This window comes from Lepidochelys kempii, chromosome 8 (genome assembly GCF_965140285.1).
Source record: "Lepidochelys kempii isolate rLepKem1 chromosome 8, rLepKem1.hap1, whole genome shotgun sequence".
Taxonomy (NCBI): domain Eukaryota; kingdom Metazoa; phylum Chordata; order Testudines; family Cheloniidae; genus Lepidochelys; species Lepidochelys kempii.
In genome coordinates this window covers 59,437,416-59,457,516 of record NC_136387.1, presented here as the reverse complement: position 1 = coordinate 59,457,516, position 20,101 = coordinate 59,437,416, and the positions used below count along the sequence as shown (strand labels likewise).

The 20,101-nt window shown below is 39.5% G+C and overlaps 1 protein-coding gene across 4 annotated transcripts in view; it reads left to right on the top strand.

The window, feature by feature from the left end:
• BRINP3 (BMP/retinoic acid inducible neural specific 3) overlaps positions 1-20,101 on the top strand; it is a 290,477-nt gene that overhangs the window by 153,309 nt on the left and 117,067 nt on the right. For 3 of the 4 annotated variants that reach the window (XM_073356709.2, XM_073356711.1, XM_073356710.2), the window contains exons 3-4: positions 5,485-5,675; positions 18,907-19,097. In XM_073356709.2, the coding sequence (XP_073212810.1) occupies positions 5,485-5,675; positions 18,907-19,097 (382 nt within the window). Of the gene's footprint in view, positions 1-5,484; positions 5,676-16,110; positions 16,211-18,906; positions 19,098-20,101 lie in introns of those variants that run through there. The other variant, XM_078854065.1, reaches the window with a different exon arrangement.

The following is a 20,101-nucleotide window of genomic DNA, read 5'->3' as shown; positions in this document are numbered from 1 at the left end:
CAGCAGAGGAAGAGGAAGGGATAGGCATCTAATACTTCCAGTGTTTGTATGCAAGGCATAATTGGTTTTCTTGAGTAGGAGCCAGCACTGATGCTCTGCTGTTCTGGAGGAAAGTGTTATTTTGATGAATGGTACCCCCACTGACTTTGGAACACAGGCTTTACCATATTAGGAAGATCATTAAGACTGCCTGGTCTACTGTTAGTGTTCTGCCTCTGGCAGTGGACAAAGCCTGATATTTCATATGTCAGAGGAAGAATAATGCATATGCAGTATAAAAAGTGGTTAGAGAGCTGGAGAGATTGTAGTAGAAACAATGATTACAAGATTATATTATATATATTTAAACTTGGCTAAGCAATAACTAAGCAAGGACATGACAATACTTGCAGGGTGTAAAACACCAGGGAAGAAGAAGAATTATGTGGCATAATAATACAATTAAGAAAGAGAAAAATAGGCATAATTCCAGGAAAAAAAGAAGCTTCTTGTGAGTGCTATCTGGTATCCCATGGAATGGATCACAGTCAAGCTGGGTTCCCACAGGAATTGGTCCTGGGACCAGTTCTCTTCAATATCTTCATAAATGATTTAGATAATGGCACAGAGAGTACACTTATAAAGTTTTGAGAACAATACCAAGCTGGGAGGGTTGAGAGTACTTTGGAGGATAGGATTAAAATGCAAAATGATCTGGACAAACTGGAGAAATGGTCTGAAGTAAACAGGATGAAATTCAATGAGGACAAATGCAAAGTACTCCGCTTAGGAAGGAACAATCAATTGCACACACACAAAATGACTGCCTAGGAAGGAGTACTGTGGAAAGGGATCTGGGGGTTTTAGTGAATCACATGATATGAGTCAACAGAGTGTAACACTGTTGCAAAAAATGTGATCATTATCCTGGGATGTATTAGCAGGAGTGTTGCAAGCAAGGAATAAGAAGTAATTCTTCTGCTCTACTCCATGCTGATAAGGCCTCAGTTGGAGCATTTTGTCCAGGTCTGGGTGTCATATTTCAGGAAAGATGCGAACAAATTGGAGAAAATCCAGAGGAGAGTAACAAAAATGCTCAAAGGTCTTCAAAACATAACCTATGATGGAAGCTTGGAAAAAAATGTGTTTGTTTAGTCTGGAGAAGAGAAGACTCACAGGGGGACATGCTAACAATTTTCATGTACATAAAAGGTTTTTACAAGGAGGATGGAGGAAAATTGTTCTTTTTAACCTTTGAGGATAGAACAAGAAGCAATGGGCTTAAAGTGCAGCAAGGGCAGTTTAAGTTGGACATTAGGAAAAACTTCCTAACTGTCGGGGTAGTTAAGCACTGAAATAAATAGTTAGGGAGGTTGTAGAATCTCCATCTTTGGAGGTTTATAAGAGTAGGTTACATAAACACCTGTAGAATGGTCTGGGTAATACTTAGTCCTGCCTTGAATTCAGGGGACTGGACTTGATGACCTCTTGAGGTTCCTTCCAGTCCTACATTTCTATAATTCTATAACCTCTGAGGTTTGTGGAAGCGCCATCACTTGACATACTAGAAATGAGTTAAGTATAGTCCTTAGTAGATGAAAAATAGGAACAACCCTTAGTAGTAAGATGGACAGAATGAACTAATCCATCATCTTTTATGATTCAACAGTAGCCATGTGTGTTTTTTGTAAGGGGTAGGGAATTCTTCCTGAACTTTTTTGGCCCTTAAATGTCATATTTGACAGTACATATCGTAGCATTTATATCTACAAATATTATGGGTCTGTGATCTCAGTTTCTCTTTCTTTGTAGAGAGGGGGTACTTCCTCAGCCCACTCCAAACCAATCTTGCCTCTGCTGGTTGAATAAAGTCTCAGACAGCAACATCCCTCCTTCTGGGGTTTGGTTTCATATCAACACAAAATATCTCAAACAGGAGGTTTGGGATCTCTCAGGATTCCTTCTTGCCAACTCAGTCAATTCCAGACTCTTAAGTCTCACCTCAGGCTTCCCCATGTAGAGGTTCCTAAGCAGCTCCTGCTACTCATCAACTAGGAATTATTGCTGGTCCTTCCTCAGGCCACATGTCCAGGACAGCACACTTCTGCTTGTTGAGAATAGGTTGCCACTGATATCTCCCAGAAGGGCTGGCTCTGAGTCAACCAGGTCTGTGCTCTCTGTTCTCCAAATACTACAGTTTAGGAGGGGAGCCAGGCAGAGATCAGAGTTGGGTGTTGAACCCTTTACTAGCCCAAGATCAACCTGTGACAGGGACACAAAACTGTCCAGCCATTTTTAAAATTCAACTTACAACTTTAGTCCCCTGACCTTCTATAGCAAAGACTGCCCCAAAGGCTGATTACCTGCTGTGTGAAAAAATTATTTCAATTTAGTTGTTTTAAATCTACCGGTCATTAAATTTATGGAACAATCCCCTTGTTTGTGTATTATATGTAAAAAAGAAGTACAAGACCCCATTAGTGGTGGAACTGCTAGTAGAGATAATAAAACCGAAGAAATTTTATATTATGTTAGAAGACTAACACAATACCTGGATGTATAAAGAGAGGACTTTTAAGAAAGAGAAAGGAGGTGATATTGTCTCTGAATCTGGCATCTGTGAGCCCAACTGGAATACATATTCTGGTGTTGATATTTAAAAAAAAAAATTGGACATGGTTCAGAAAAGAGCTACAAAAATGATTTGTAGTCTGGAAAACATGCCTTTAAAATGAGACTCTAAAGGACCTTAATTTCATTTATCTTGGAGAAGATTAAGAGGCAACTCAATCATGGTCTTTAATTATTTACATGGAGAAAAGACATCTGACACTAGAGGTCTCTTTAATCTAGTTGACGAGGGCATTATGAAATCCAAGGGTTTGAAGTTGAAATCAGTGAAGTTCAAACTGTAAATAAAATATAAGTTAACACTAAAAGTAATTACTCATACTAATAGATTATTAAGAAATTTGGTAAATTCTTTATTGGTTGGTGTGTTTAAATCAGGCTTGTCTGTCTTTCTAACCAACATGCCCTTGTTCAACCACAAGTTGTTGTTATAGATGTAGGAATCATTGGGTAACATTCTATGGTCTGTGTTATGAGGGAAGTCATGATAATCAGACTAGATTATCATAATGATCTCTTCCAGCCAAAAAATCTATGACACTGAAAATCCAAGGAGAAGTGCCAACTATCTCGTATAATGTTTTCCCCTTTTTCTTTATTCTCCATGTGTTTGAAACTCAGTTTTGACACAGATCATTAGCCGGACAGTAAGTTTGTAAGAAAAGACTCCAGAAAGATATAAAATGTATTTTATATGAATATTTAATTAAAAGCTTGCATTTTAATCTTGCTGTCAAAGCATCTTTATCTTGATGGTACGTCCAGGTGCTATAACTGAGGTAGCTTTTTTGGATATGTTGAAATGAAAGCACCCAGTATACTGACAATCACAAAATATGTAATGTTTTCTTCCACAGTTCTTCTTCATTAAGTTATTGATTAAATCAGGTTATTGATTAAATCAAGTTAATATATAACCAGCTTTGTCCAAGCACAAGACAGTGGTATGTAGTATTTGGGTATTCAGTTGTTCAATAGCTAGGGCTTACTTCTGTAAGAGAAGAATGTTTTGTTAATTTATTTTGGTATTAACTTAAAGGGAAACAAAATCCATTTCAATAGAATCATAGAATCATAGAATATCAGGGTTGGAAGGGACCTCAGGTGGTCATCTAGTCCAACCCCCTGCTCAAAGCAGGACCAATCCCCAAATAAATCATCCCAGCCAGGGCTTTGTCAAGCCTGACCGTAAAAATATCTAAGGAAGGAGATTCCACCACCTCCCTAGGTAACGCATTCCAGTGGTTCACCACCCTCCTAGTGAAAAAGTTTTTCCTAATATCCAACCTAAACCTCCCCCACTGCAACTTGAGACCATTACACCTTGTTCTGTCATCAGCTACCACTGAGAACAGTCTAGATCCATCCTCTTTGAAACCCCCCCTTTTAGGTAGTTGAAAGCAGCTATCAAATCCTCCCCTCCCCCCCATTCTTCTCTTCCACAGACTAAAATAGTGCAGGAGCAGTTGAGATTTGTGACGGTACATGTTATCACAGCCTCATGTCTGCTTCAGAGTAGAGTACATTTGTGGGAGACAATCTTTTTAAAAAAGTAAAAAAAGGGTTTAAGTGATTTCTGAACTATGGTCCATGGACCACTGGTGCTGTGCAGACTCTTTGCTGATAGAGAAGTTTGTGACTCCAAATAATATGACAAATAGAAAATAAAGTGCTATTTATCACATGACCTATCCCAGCCATTCTAACTAGTTAGCCATTTGCATTGCATTGTGTATTACAGCCCACAATCTTTATTCTTGTCTTGCATTCTGGATTTTTTGTATTCTCAAAATATATGTCATCTCTTTATTTAGCTGGGACTTTCTGTAGGGTTTTTCAAGCACTCTAAAAATGAATTTTTGCTTTTACGTGATATCATTTCAAAAGGGGGGAGGGACATATCCATCCAAGTGACAATCCTTTTACCCTAAAAAGCAGCCCATATGTTATATCACTGTAGTAGCCAGAAACCAGGCCATGACTTTACTCTGAAGCAAAAACCAAACCAAAACAAAACCAAAACAAAAGCACTTCATAAAGGCAAAGCTACTGCAGACATTGAGAAATAAAAATAGTCCCTTGATTAGATTTTGAGGACAACATGTCCTTTTGCTAATAACTCTCTGCTACATCTTAATTGGTAAGTAAATCAATAAAAGATGTGTTTATTACTGCTTAATTGACTTGCTTGCTTTCATTGCAATCACTGATTTATTTTGAAATGGGGGATGGGTGCATGTTGCATTTGGTCTTTGAATTTATTTAGCTTCATCTTTACATAGAAAAGTGCATTCTGTTTCCGAGAATCTTATCAGCTTGAAGAATATGTTTCAAAATCAGGGTCAAAAGCACCAGAAACTTCAGCAAGGTCTCTGCTTGGCCAAATGGAGGCTGACAATGTCTTTCTAATGCCTTTAAAGTAGTGAGCTAAAGTAGACAGGGAGATTATTGTGCAAAAGAAATTGTGCTCTTAAAAATGATATTTTTAATTTCCTTTACAAAGTGCTAACAAAAAACCCTTATTTTATGTTGAACCTTGTATAATTCTGAATTTATATTCAGTGCCTAACAAAATCAAGTTGTTCTGGAGTTATGGTCACATCACAGGCTGAACAAAAGCAACAGGAACTGGTGCATCCTAAGTGGCTTATTTATTTCTTCTCCAGATGACAATTTTGTTATGGAGTATTCCCTCCATTTCTAACAAATAATACTTGTTGCTTGTTCCATGTGTATATAATCCATGACAGAGTATCACAAGCAAGGCTTGTTGTAATACATTGCCCCTAGCTAGGGAACAGAGCGGTGTACTTTGCAAATGAAAACATTTGTCTGAATGATGCATTTCTGAATGAGGATTGTTTTATTTTGCAGAGAGTTTGGCCGCTGGAAAGTAAACAATCTAGCAGTTGAAAGAAGAAATTTCCTCGGCTCCCCACTGCCTCTCGCACCAGAATTCTTTCGCAACATAAGACTACTAGGACGTCGCCCAACCCTTCAGCAAATCACAGAGAACCTTATCAAGAAATATGGGACACATTTCCTACTGTCAGCTACCTTGGGAGGTATGGTCAGTGATAGGAAACAGCTTTGTTATGCATACAGCGCCATTATAAAAATAACCACAAACGGTCAGAGTGCGTATAAATTGCTACTTTTATATTATCAATACCATTAACATCAAATCCTTCAATTAACTTTTCTAGCTGAGAACATAGGGCCTGACTGAAGATCTGAGGTCTCTGTCTTGTTAATGCTTAACCATCATTTTGTTCAACTTATGTTCGATCAACCAATACAAAACCGTTTTACTGATTTATTTGGACATTTTTAAACATTTTGCAGAAATTCAAAGGCATGACATTTTGCATTTTTAGTCAAAATAGTTCTATTTGCAAGTGAATAACATGAACATTTCCAATTTTTCAGTTATGAAATTTGGAAATTGGACTAAAACAATTGGCCTACAGAACAACGAAGTTCCTCATTGCATCCATGCTGAACTCAGTTATGATACTGGCTCAGTTACGATACTTTGATACCTGGCAAAATACTGGACCAAATGATTAAACAATAAGTTTTTAAGAACCTAAAGGGTACTAGGATTATAAGGAATAGCCAACATAAATTTGTCAAGAACAAATTATGTCAAACCAACCTAATTTCCTTCTTTGACAGGGTAATTGGCCTACTGGATAGAGGGGAAGCTGTAGACCTGTTATAGCTTGATTTAGTAAGGCCTTTGAAAACAGTCCCACGTGACTCATAAGCAAACTAGGGAAATGTGGTCTAGATGAAATTACTATAAGGTGGATGCACAACTGGTTGAAAGACTTTATTCATGAAGTAATTATCACTGTTCCTTGTCAAACTTGTAGGGTGTATCTAATGGGATTGCACAAGGGTTAGTCCTAGGTACTACAGTACTCAATATTTTGATTGGTGTCTTGGATAATGGAGTGGAGAGTATACTTATAAAATTTGCAGATAACGCCAAGCTTGGAGGGTTTGCATATCCATTGGAGGACAGGATTAGAATTCAAAATGACTTTGACAAATTGGGGAATTGGTCTGAATTCAACAAGATGAAACTCAATAAAGACAAGTGCAAAGTACTTCATTTAGGAAGGAAAAATGAAATATACAACTACAAAAATGGGGACTAATTGATTAGGAGGTAGTACTTCTGGAAAGGATCGGTGGGTTATAGTGGATAACAAATTGAATGAGTCAACAATGTGATGCAGTTGCAAAAAAGGCTATCATAATTCTGGGGTGTATTAACAGCAGTGATGTATATAAGACATGGGGAGATAATTGTCCTTTTCTGGTGGCATTGGTGAGGCCTCAGCTAGAGTAGCGTGTCCAGTTCTCGGTGCCACACTTTAGGAAAGGTGTGGCTAGATTGCAGAGTCCAGAGATAAACACCAAAAATGATAAAAAGGTTTAGAAAACCTGACCTAAGAGGAAAGATTAAAAAAAACAAAAACTGAGCATGTTTAGTCTTGTGAAAAGGAGCTTGATGGGGGACATGATAAGTGTTCAAATATGTTGACGACTGTGGTAAATTGTTTTCCATATCCACTGATGGTAGAACAAGAACTAATGGGTTTAATCTGCAGCAAGGTAGATTTAGGTGAGATATTAGGAAACACTTTAAGGGTATTTAAGCACTGGAATAGGCTTGCAACAGAGGCTGCGGAATCCCCATCATTGGAGATTTTTAAGCACACATTGGACAAACACCTGCCAGGGATTGTCTTGGTTTACTTGGTCCTGACTCAGCTCAGAGCACTGGACTTGTTGACCTCTCAAGGTCTTTTCCACACCTTGATTTCTATTATTGTGTTCTGGGTCAGGTCTTTGCAAAGAAAAAGCATTTGGTATCCAAGGCAGGAGAACAAGCCATCATGTTGCCCCAACATATGTTTCATGAGGCCCATAACTGACTCTCCATTGATAAGACACTTCTTCCTTCACTGCAGGCAATTGTGGTGATGGGAAAAAATAGAGCCCCCAGGTCCACCCTGTCTAAGACACTGGGGGTTCTTTCTGAGTTCTCTGCTCTTTGCCATCCTTCTATCTCAGGAAGGCTGCTCCACAATATTTAGTCTTTAAGCAAAATTATATTTTGCTGTGACTATTAGAGTCCCTACTACAACTCGTTCAAATATTGGGCCCAATTATAGTAGCTGAAAGATGCAGCATCAACAGAAGGCAGTCCATCAACAAATGGATATCCAGCTAGGAAACCTTTTAAAGCTACTTTGCTGTAGATTCTGCATACTATTGCTCCATCTTCCTGAGAATCAGGCTACAGTTAGTCTGTTAAATTATTTTTTTTCAAAACAGGCCAGAAATGTACTTAAACCTGATCCCATTAACAATAAGGGAAGCTGTGTATCTAAATCCCTATGTCATGTTTTGGAAAATGATGGTTCAATGTGTAACTAGGATCCAGTTTCACAACAGATTGAAGAACTCTAGGATAGGGGCTGTTGGAGGGTCTAAGTCCAGCTGCATTGCTCAGTGGTGAGAGTCTGTGTGGCTAGCGGTAGGGAAACTCAGGACCTTCTGCTCCACCAGGGCTCTGTGACCACCAGGTTCCAACCCGGGGCCCTGTGACTAGCAGGTTGGATATATGGCCTGCCAGGTAGACACCACTAAACCTGCTCCCTGAGTCACCTCATACCATGGCCTCTACCTTTCCAAAGTCACAACAAAGCTAGGCTTGGGGACTCTTAGGTTCTCACTGACTGTGGGCTGGAGGCTCTTCTCCTTCAATCATGGCCCACCATTCCTGGTCTCCAGGAGCTCTGAAAGCTCAGCAGCAGGGTCTGGTCCAGGCAGTGAGGAGCTCCTATGGCCTCTCTGCAGGTGCTAACAGCATAGGACTACACCCTTGCTCTGTCCATCATGACTGAACAGGGTGCCTCCCTTTTAAGATCTGCCTCCAATGTGGGTATGCCCAGCAGGTGCAGCTGGGTAGGGCCTTCTGGGCCCAATGCAGCTCGTTAACCCTTGGCTCTCCCATGTGGAGCTTATACACTCCATCATGGAGGCCTAGTGTTAACTACAGAGTACACCTGTACCCCAATATAATGCAACCCGATATAACACAAATTTGGATATAACGTGGTAAAGCAGCACTCTAGGGGGTACTTGTGGCACCTTAGAGACTAACCAATTTATTTGAGCATGAGCTTTCGTGAGCTACAGCTCACTTCCTCGGATGCATATCGTGGAAACTGCAGAAGACATTATATACACACAGATTATATTATATATATTATATATATATATATACACATTATATAGTGTATATAATATCTTCTGCAGTTTCCACGATATGCATCCGAGGAAGTGAGTTGTAGCTCACGAAAGCTCATGCTCAAATAGATTGGTTAGTCTCTAAGGTGCCACAAGTACTCCTTTTCTTTTTGCGAATACAGACTAACACGGCTGTTACTCGGAAACTCTAGGGGGTGGGGCTGTGTGCTCCGGCAGATCAGCGCGTCAGCGTGTCTGGTTCCAACATGCCGCTCTGAGCGGCATGTTAAGGGTGCCGAGCCAGGGCCGAGGGGTTGGATAAGGGGCAGAGGGTCTCGGGGGGGCTGGGGGTGGTCAGGGGACAGGGAGCAGGGAGGGTTGGATGGTTCAGAGGTTTTGGGAGCAGGCCGGTCAGGTGACGGAGGCGTTGGATAGGGTGTGGGAGTCCCGGGGGGCCTGTCAGGGGGTGGGGATGTGGATAGGGGTCGGGGAAGTCAGAGGACAGGGAGCTGGAGGTGGGGGGTTGGATGGGTCGGGGGTTCTGAGGGGTCAGTCAGGGGGCGGGAAGTGACTATTAACAGAAATGCTTGAGGCCAAAGCAAGTTCAATATAACGCGGTAAGATTTTTTTTGGCTCCTGAGGACTGCGTTATACCAGGGTAGAGGTGTATAAATTGTTCTGCATAAAAGAGAATTAGCACACAGATTACCCAACCAGACATTACAAAATGAAATGACATTTTAGAGGTGCAGTTTTATTCCTTGGTGGGTGATTATATTAAATATATTTCCAGTGATTTGAGTATTATTCTTGCAGGGCAATCTTGTCAAAAGCCCTTATTCACCTGAGGAATGGTTTTCTTTAATATATTTCATAACTGAATTCCAACTATATATTAATAAAATGACAGTAACCCTATTCTCCTTTGGCTGATATCTGAGTTCCATAACAAGTGAAATGTGATCTTGGAAAAGAGCATTTCAGAAGTATGTTGAATTTCTGTGCCACCTTAATAATTTAAAACAAAACATTAAATTATATCATCATTTTAAGAAATAGTACTTCTGTGGCAAATACATCCTAATTTAATTGAAATCTAAGAACAAATTGTACACGTGTTGATCAGCAATCTGTTACTGGCACTTCATTTGATACAAAACTTCCAGGATTGCTGGTAATTTCCCATAGCAAAGTGTGAGCTCTCCAGGACAGGGACAGTACTTAGAAACTAGAGGTGACATCCTGACTTCATTGAATGCAGTCGTAAAATGTCCATTGATGTAAATGTGGTTAGGAGGACCCTACATATTTGATAATTATTACAAAAAATTATACAGCACTGAAATCCAGATCCTGCAAATCGTCCTTGTGGGGGACCATTGTTTCCTTCTATTGGAGTTCTACATCTGGAAGCTTTTCAGATTGGGGAAAAGATAATTTTTTGATAATGACTGTTGAACCCTGGGTCACATACCAGAATTCTGCTATTACAGAGTAAAAATGATAGGGTTCGATCCATCGGAAGTACTGAGCATCTGTATCCCTGGACCACAAATAATTTGCTGTTGTTCAATGCCTTTTGAGGAGGAGACCTGTAACAGGGTGCTTGGAGGGCCAGGCAGCCTAGTGGTTGGTGTGCTTGACTGCCAGCCCCATGTTTCCCTGGTCAAAGTGCCTCAGTCTTCTAGGCGATGGGGTCAGGGGATTTGGGCCCTCCCACTCCACTGAGTCCCAGGCCCGTGCCCTGCGTGAGTCGAAACTTGAACAGGGGGCCCTCCCAGTCTCAATCCACCACTCTAGACTACTTCCTATCACTGTCGCTTCAGTTGGGGGCATGTTTCCTATTGTCCCATTTGCTGGGGTGGCTGGGCCTCCAATAGTGCCCTCATATGTGTCTTGGACAGCATCCTGCCATGGTCCCAAGCTCCTTCGGGCAGGGCAGCCATAAATTTGGTGAGGCTGAACCTCACATTGGCTCTGGGCTTCAGTCACTCAGTTACCTCATTTGCCTTAGACTCCTAGGTCTCCTCCACAGTCTCCTGTGGCTGGGGAGACAGTACATACTCCCTGGTGGCTGCTTTGGCTGTTACACTAGTGACCCTTTCTCTCATGGAGAGCGACAGCTAGTGCCTGCCTCTTTGCCAGCCAGCCCTGAACTGAGCCAGGCTCTCTCCCTTTCTCCCCCGCACCCTAGGCATGACGTTGATTGCAAGTATAACGAGGAAAGGCTCACTGGGCCCAAAGACTCCTTTTTTTACCTCTGCTGTGCTGCTGGGCAGCTTCATCCCAAGCCCCTTAAACCTTGAAGCTGTGAGTTTCAAAGGCACTTGAAAATCCCAGCCTGTACAAAACACTACCCAAAAGCAAACGAAGACAGTGGGAACCTTTCCATTGACTTTAGGGGACTTGGGCTTAAAGACACAGCCTCATTTTTCAGAGGTGATGAGTATACCTACATTTCCCATTGGCTTTGGTGCAGCGGGCACTGAGCATTTGAAAATCAAACCATCTAAACTAAATTCAGGAAATTAGTATTTTATAAGATTGTTGTCAAGTGACACCTAATATCATATACATAGTCCCCTTTTCTGTTGTTAGAATTCCTTTTGGGGTTAGAGTATATGGGGAATCCTAAAACATGCACTTCCCTGCTTCATTAACATATAGCTGTAGTAGTCCCCCCACATAATACCACACTTTTACCTTTCCTTTGATTATGCCTCTGAAAGGGCTATTGCCTTTATACTCTCTGATAAGAAAAGACCAAGCCAAATATGCACATTTCTTTTTTTTAATAGTGCTCCTGAAAATTTGTATTCATGGGCATAAAAGAAAACTTGGCAAATGACTGACCTTGCAGTAAGATTTGTGTGCCTCTGCGACCACTTGGCTTGCGTGACTATCCCTTTTTGACCATAAAGGGAATGCTTGCACATGGTTGTCTGTGAAATGTTCTCAACTCTTTATTCACAAACATAGAAATATACTCCTCAAGGGCATTCTAAAATGAGACCTCTGAAGTTATACAATATTTTATGTTGTTATAACACGGAAGACAGCATTTCTAGTTGCTCTTATTTCTGTTAGAAATTGTGGCTAAGTGGTTAAGGAACGTCAAATATCTCATAATGGAAAGCAACATGGGCAAGACTGTAATGCCTAGAAGGATGTTGTGGTATATTGCACTAACCCACCAGGCATCAGAAACATACAAAGGGTCACTCATGAGTTTCCCTGCATGGACCATCTGAATGGCCGGAACTTGTGAGGTAACCTCACATACCGCTGTGTGAGTGGAGCCAAGTGTCCCCCTCCCCACTGTTCCAGTCTGTGCAATGGAATCTAGTTTCTACCCAACTCCTGGAGCAGCACAGTGCCTTCTTATTCAGGCTGGAGTGTAAGGTTACAGCCCAGCCCAAAATTAGAAAAGTGGCAATGAGTGAATTGCCCCTCCTCAGTCCCTTCAGTATGACAGTCTGCAAGAGGATTCTAAAGGGATTTTTATTTTTAAATTTCATGTAGGCTTTTGACCTAGAAGCTCTGAAAGGCCCAAAATGTGCAAAGATTCTCCTGTGAGCAGCACACAATGCAAAAGGTCCAACTTTTTTCCTCTGAATGTTGTTGTCAGGGTTCCCTCCCCACTCTGAACTCTAGGGTACAGATGTGGGGACCCGCGTGAAAGACCCCCTAAGCTTATTTCTACCAACTTAGGTTAAAAACATACAGAGCTCTATACTGATAATTGGGGACATAGGTGTATAAATAAAAAAATAAATTTTGTCTTGCAAATTTAATCACTGATCTTCCTGCTTAATGACAGTATCACTTAATTCATACCTATAACATTTCAGACTTTAACTATAATTTGAAACACAGCTTTATGATCCTTTTATTACGATCAGGAAGAGGGAATCAGAAGAAGAGATGTATTTTTGAGCTGAAAGACTAAGTTACGTGAGGCAGATAATAGTTCTAAGTACTTTAATATGAATATTTATTGTTGCACATTATAAAAATACATTTTCTCCAGCCACAGACATTTATATTTAGTTACAGCTGTTATAGTATTATTATAAGTCTACTTGTGTCAATGCTGACTATTTGCATTTTTTATTTAAATAATTATTGAAGACGTTCTTAAGACCCACACAGCTTTAATTCTTTACTTTTGAATGCCATTTATAAACTATTGTACAGACTTTTCCCAGTTAAATGGCCACAAATTGGTTATATCTCTGTTCATTTTCAAACACCCACTCTTGTTTTGCAGGCATTTTTTGAGAGACAGCATGCAGAAAATTTGTTTCAGTTGAAGAGTTTAAATTTCAAATATAAATCCTGGAAAATATGTTTTTATAAACCTAGAAATAATTAAATATATAGACTAAATAAGAGTCTTGTAAATGCCGGGGCTTGAGGGGACATCGGAATATATTGTGCGAAGGTCACTTTAGAGTGTGAATGTCAGTCACTATCCATTGACGAACATCTGTTAATGATAGCAGCTACACGGTAATAAAGCATCAGCATAGAGGGTCTGCTAATCTCTTGAACCAATTATTGGATTATATGGAGTTATTTTGTGAGCAGGAACAAAATGTATTTTTATGCTACTTCTTTTTTACCCTAGGAAACTGAAGCAATCTGCCTCCTGAATTTTGTAAACCAAAGAGAAAATACTGATTTTAGAAATTGCAGGAAGCACAGCTGTGTGGATCTGATGCTGAATAAAAAAAAACCCAAACAAAAAAAAACCACATTATTATTCACTGTCATTAATCCTTTTCAGTTCTTAAGACTCATAACCTTGAATAGTTTTCTAAATCACATCTATTTTTTAGCTAATGCTTAGATGTCTTCTTAGCCTATTTCATGGTTGCAGACTACAGCTGGTAAGAAAGATTCATCCATGTTTCAGATATGACAGAGAAGTCATATTGTGTGGGGATTTCTGGGGTTTTTTGTTTGTAAAAATGTAGTTCACTCCATCTCTGGCTAGTGCCAAATCAGCCTTGCCAGAGATGCATTCATAAGAATACTTCTGGAGAGGAGTTATTTTATCTTTGAAATGTCCCATGTTGCACTTTGTGGCAGGTATTTTCCAAAACAAATGCCCTGACACTCATTTACACCAATGGCCCTTTACATCACCTTAACCATTAAAGGGGCCTAAAATGGACATTTACACCCACTGTAAGGCCCAAGTATATGGGAACCTTCGTGTAAAGGAGAATCAATCCCAAATTTCTTGAGGGAAGATTGTCCTGGATTCTCTTAAAACCTCTTCACCATTCCATAGACTCACAGGATTCAAGTTACATATATGATACTTTGTACTATCCTATCATTATATGCAGTATAGATTTCAGGACCAATTACAAACATTTCCAGAAAAGTGCTCATTTGCTACGCGATGTTTCCTCCTGTCTTAGGACAAATTTCTACCCCACCCCCTTTCACAGGCTGAGTAGCACCTAATTCCTCATGTAGTCACCATAGATTTCAAATGGGACTGTCCGATGAACAAGGTACTACTCACAGTGAGTAATGGGGGCAGAATCAAGCACTAAATTATAAGAAACTATTTTTATTTATACTGTAATATTTATAATGTAAAGCTCTTCCAGTCCTTCACTTCTCCTCTCTGAGTAGTTCTTTGGGACAGAGCCTGTCATTTACTATCTGCCCATACAGTGCTTATGAGAATGGAGCCCCAACTTGGTTGAAGCCTCTAGGTGCTACTGGGATATAAATGTACATAATGATGATAATGGCTGGGCTTTTGAAAGGAGTCTGAGGGCAGTAGATGTGGAAATTCCACTAAAATTCAATGGGAGCTGGATGTCTAATTCCTTAAATCTTCTTTGAAAGTCTCAGCCAGTATTAATAAATTTTAATATGTACAGTTATCTGTTTTATCATGAGCTAAGGGAGAAAAAATTGTTAGATCCTCTTGTCTAAACAGTTGTAGCATGTCCCTGAATCGATATTATTCTATATGCATGCCTGAGCTTAACATTGGACAAAACGTAGTTTTGTTTGATTTGATTCAGTGAAAATATTCAGCTCTTTTCAAGCTTGTTACAGCAGATCTGAAACAAAATGTACTTCTCAGGAAGCAGAACACAGAGTAGAGAGGTAGGAATGAGAACAATGTTTTGCTTGCCATGATAACCCTCGCCTCATCCCTCACATAAGGCAAGAATGGACTTGAACCAGACTGTGATAATAGGACAATGTGCTAAGTAGAGCCAAGTCCCAAGTATATTTTTTCATACAGCCATTTTTTTTGGGGGGGGGGCAAACAAACCTTCATTTTGGTTAATATTATCCACAAACATTTCCATATATTTTTGCTGAAATATTACAATGAAAAAAATCCTAAATTTTCTGTGGAAAGACAACCTCTGTGAAAAATTCCATTCTGTCATAAATCCAATTTTCCACTGAAAGTTTTCAACCAGCTGTAGAATAGTTAGGGGAATTTAAAAGTGGCTACTGAAAAGAGAAATAATCGCAAAATATGCAGAAAATCAAGGGATTTTGCAAGGATTTTTCTCAAGTTTGAGGGGATGTTACCATTTATCTTGCAATGGATTGATAGCTTGGCTGTTGATTTCAAATGGAAGGATGATCAAGCTCATTGTGATAGTCACTTTAAAGGAAAAACACCTCACTAGGGCTAATGGAAAACTGCAGGAAAAGTAAAAAATCTGATGCATTCCCCTGATTTATGTAGGGATTTTTTGTACTTTGTTTTTGTTTTTTTGCAATGCATTATGCTGGACACTCCCTTACTCATTGACAGTTACTTATCTGAAACAAGTTGCTGTGTAGTTGCTGTCCAAATGTCAAAGAGGTTGTCACATGGAAGACAAAAGGCTCAGCAAATCGTTGAAGTAATTACACAAAGTAAAAGGTTGAGGCTTAGCCTGTCACTTAACCTTGACTCAGTCTGTCACTCCATATCTTGTAAAGGGATTTAACACAGTTATAATTTTGTGGCATGGTTTGTAAAACTATTTTACAGCTATATTTGAACCATGACAATATGTAGTCTGGAGCCAGAATCTGTTAAAAATAATTTGGGGCCAAATTCTTGTCTCTTTCACATCCCAGGAAGATCCACTAGGCTTTGTTGACCCTCCCCACAAGCATTTGCTACTTATGTACAGCAGTTTGTAACAGCAGTTAAGTAAAAAGTAATTCTATGTCTACTTCTGATAACAGAGACTGGGGAACGAGAGGGGAACAATCCTAGTATCTATGGAGGCTAAGAGGATTCACATTTCCTTGCAGCTCAAGCTATGTACAAACATCCATCTTACAGGTAATGGCAGGAGGAAGAGCATAAATACAATGGGCTGAATTCTGGCAGGTTCTGCCCATTTGATCCACTTCAGAAAATCCTTCGGTAAGACTCTAAGATAACAGTTGTCTGCTCCAGAGTAAAACCAGTATTTTGGGTCAAACCTTTCTGGACTTAACTCAGACAAAAAAAACCTCTCCTTCAATTTGCGGTAGTATTGGCAGAGTAGGGACTGTCGGATTTAGCATTGCATGTGAATTTCCAGGATGGTGGCCTTCAGGAAAAAAACATTACAGAGGCCGTTGATTGTCTTAGATTAACATGAAAATCTTTTCCTTCTCCCAATGAAGAATTCGAAATGAAATTTCCAGTCAAAAGGTATTTGGTGACTGTATAATCCTTACAAGTGTCAACAGATGTGATCTCTTGCACTGAAACATGTGTTCTTAAATTGGAATTGTTGCCACCAACAGTATATTCTTTTAGAGTTTGTCAATTTTTGCATCCCACATGTTATAATTCTACAGCTATATTTGTTGGCACATATGCCCACTTGAAATTGGCATACCATCTTGTGAGTGGGCATAATGCCATCACAACAGATGGGCATGCAATGAAACTAGTACAAGCATCAACTCTGACTATAATGGGATAGATTCCCTACTGGGAATGAGGAAACAGTAGTCTCTGTAGATATTTGGCTTCTAAAGTTAAGGCGAACTGGTATTGCTCATTCAATTCATGGGCAGATTAATCTCTGAAAATCCAAAATTAGCAACCAGAGACTTGAAAGGTGAGTTTTTGATTAACTTGGACTTGTGTGGCACAGGAGTAAATGTTACTACATCACCATCAGATTCTTACTTTTAAGTTTTATTTTCTGCAGTGGCATTTTACGATTTCATTTAAACCCATCACAAAATTAAGCATGAAATCTTCTTCCCGTGGAAGTCAGCAGAACAAAAGCGTGGAAGTCAACAGAACAAAAGATCATCATTAAGTGTCAAATTAAAAAAAAACGAACAAAAAAAACCAAAACCCACACACCTCTTCCATGAGAAGCAAACATGAACCTTATGGGAAATTTCCTGTAAAATTTAATAGTAATCTTATAAAAAAGGCTCTATAGAAATTACGTTAACAGTTTAGTAGAGAATGATATTCAGGGGGAGGCTGTTTTGTTTTTTTAACAATCTTACAGAAATCTATAGCACGGACATAATTTTCTAAAACCTGTAGGATTTTTCTATACGAAAAGGAACTGAAAGAAATAGGAGAACAGGTAAAGCTCTGATGTAGCAGTCCTCTTGGATCTTATTTTTGCATTTGTAAACATAGCTCCACTTTGGAAGTCTTTCTTCCAGTTACAGAATGTTATGTAAAAGAGGCCTGAGGCAAGATTCCTCTTCCACCAGTGTTGCACTATTCAGTGGTAGTGATGCAAAGGAATTGTAAACTTACCTTAATTTGTTGACTACATTGGGTTTAGCTCAGCTTTGTGTTGCTGCAGTGGTGCAAAGGCAGCAAGAAAGAACTGGTCATGCCCGACCCTTTAAAAATTTAATCACCCGATATTAGATGATTCCAATACAACATTTACTAGTAAACACTTCAGTCCATGTGCATAATAGGGTACCTAGCTTTCAGTCCAGATGAGAAGAAAAGACACAGTAAAGATGTATGAAAAGACACAGTAAAAATAATAAATAATAATAAAGTCAGGTCTAAAGTATAATACTGGTATTTTTCTTTTGTATAAGCAATTAATACAATAAAAATAAAGGTTTGGAGACAGCCTCTAAATCTAGCTCTCAGGCAAACTAAATCTGCAGAAAAATATATATTGAGGATAAGCAAGTAAGGTTGGATCCCTTGAAGGAAACTCATTCCTGGTGTAACTCCACTGGAAACATTGGAGGTACACAAGGATTGAATTTGGCCTATTGTGTTTTTATCATCTTATTATACAGTCAATTAAGGAACCAGAAATATGAAAACTGTCTCTCTCTTCTGACTTCTAATAAGTGCCAGAAGAATGGTATTACATTTTTAGGCCTAGATTTTCAAACCTCGGTAACTGAGGCAACTAGACAAGTGGCCTGATTCTCAAAAGCACTGGACACCCGAAGAGTCCTATGGACTTCATTGGAAAATGCTTGGTGCTCAGCATTTTTGGAAATTAGGGTTCTGTCTAAGATGCCTAAATATGGACTTAAGAGGGAGAATTTCAAAGACATAAACAACAGTTAGGCCCTAAACTCCCATGAGTGTTTTCAAGGCACAAATAGTAGTTAGGCCCTTATCTTCCATGGGAGTTTGATGCTTGCCACTAATGCTTTCGGAACTCTCTTTCTTAGGAGCCTAACTTTACACAGGTTTCAGAGTAACAGCCGTGTTAGTCTGTATTCGCAAAAAGAAAAGGAGCACTTGTGGCACCTTAGAGACTAACCAATTTATTAGAGCATAAGCTTTTGTGAGCTACAGCTCACTTCCTCAGATGCATATCGTGCCATCCACGATATGCATCTGAGGAAGTGAGCTGTAGCTCACGAAAGCTTATGCTCTAATAAATTGGTTAGTCTCTAAGGTGCCACAAGTACTCCTTTTCTTTTAACTTTACACAGTAACTTTTAACACCATTGGCCTTGCAACATAGTTCAGGCAAAATAAGAGATATGGAAGATGTAACTGATTGTTTTAATATATTGTTTATACAGGAGAGGAGTCACTCACAATTTTTGTCGACAAGCGGAAGCTGAGTAAGCGATCAGAAGGAAGTGATCCCAGCACCAACAGTTCTTCTGTGACTCTGGAGACTCTGCACCAACTGGCAGCCTCTTACTTCATTGACAGGGACAGTACTCTCCGTAGACTTCACCATATTCAAATTGCCTCCACTGCCATCAAGGTATGAGAAGTCGCTCTGGAGTCTAGCCGCAAACATTTTCACAGATTAAGTAGATCCTCCCCTTACCAGACATGCCTGGGATTTCACTGATAAAACAGACTTGTTATGAAATGAATAAATGTGTAAAAATACTCTGACACACAATTTGCAATTTCCCAGTGATTATTTATCTATCATCATCATCATCCATACATTTGATCGTAGACACCTGTTTTTGAAAAATATATCCTTTTCATGTTCCAGAACAAAGCAGTGCCCAAGCCTGCTTACTCAACTGCCTTAGGATTTCCCCAGTGATTCAGCATAGAATATCAGGGTGGGAAGGGACCTCAGGAGGTCATTTAGTCCAACCCCCTGCTCAAAGCAGGAGCTATCCCCAATTTTGGCCCAGATCCCTAAATGGCCCCCTCAAGGATTGAACTCACAACCCTGAGTTTAGCAGGCCAGTGCTCAATATCCCTCCCTCCCTGTAGTGTAGGTTATCTGTGTATGTATTGTATGAAGCAATATCTATGCATTTGTACATCTGTCCAGCTGTGCTTTTAAAACAAGCGTAGAAATAATACACATATTTAATGGCAATGGTTAGCGTAAGTTTACTTAGCAGAAATAGCTTCTCTCGGGACAGGACTTCCTATCAGACAGAGAAGCAAATTGAATTGTACTTTTAATAGAAGGTGCCTTCATTATAAAGCGTTTACTCCAGAATCTACTGAAGTCAACAGGAATCTTTTCCTTCACTTGATGGGGCTTTGAATTAGGCCCTTAGTTACCAGTTTCTGGTTTTCAACTATATTAGTTGATTATTTACAGTATCATAGTACATAGTGTCTTATTACTTTTGTCCTTCAAACAGTATTATGTAATATGCAGATCTGAAGTAAATTGAAAAATACACTTCTCTTTGAGGTTTAGAAAGGAGGCCTTTCCTTTATATTAAAAGGACACACAAAACAAATCAGCAAAAAATTAAATATTGGCAAATGGAGATAATGACTTGGGTA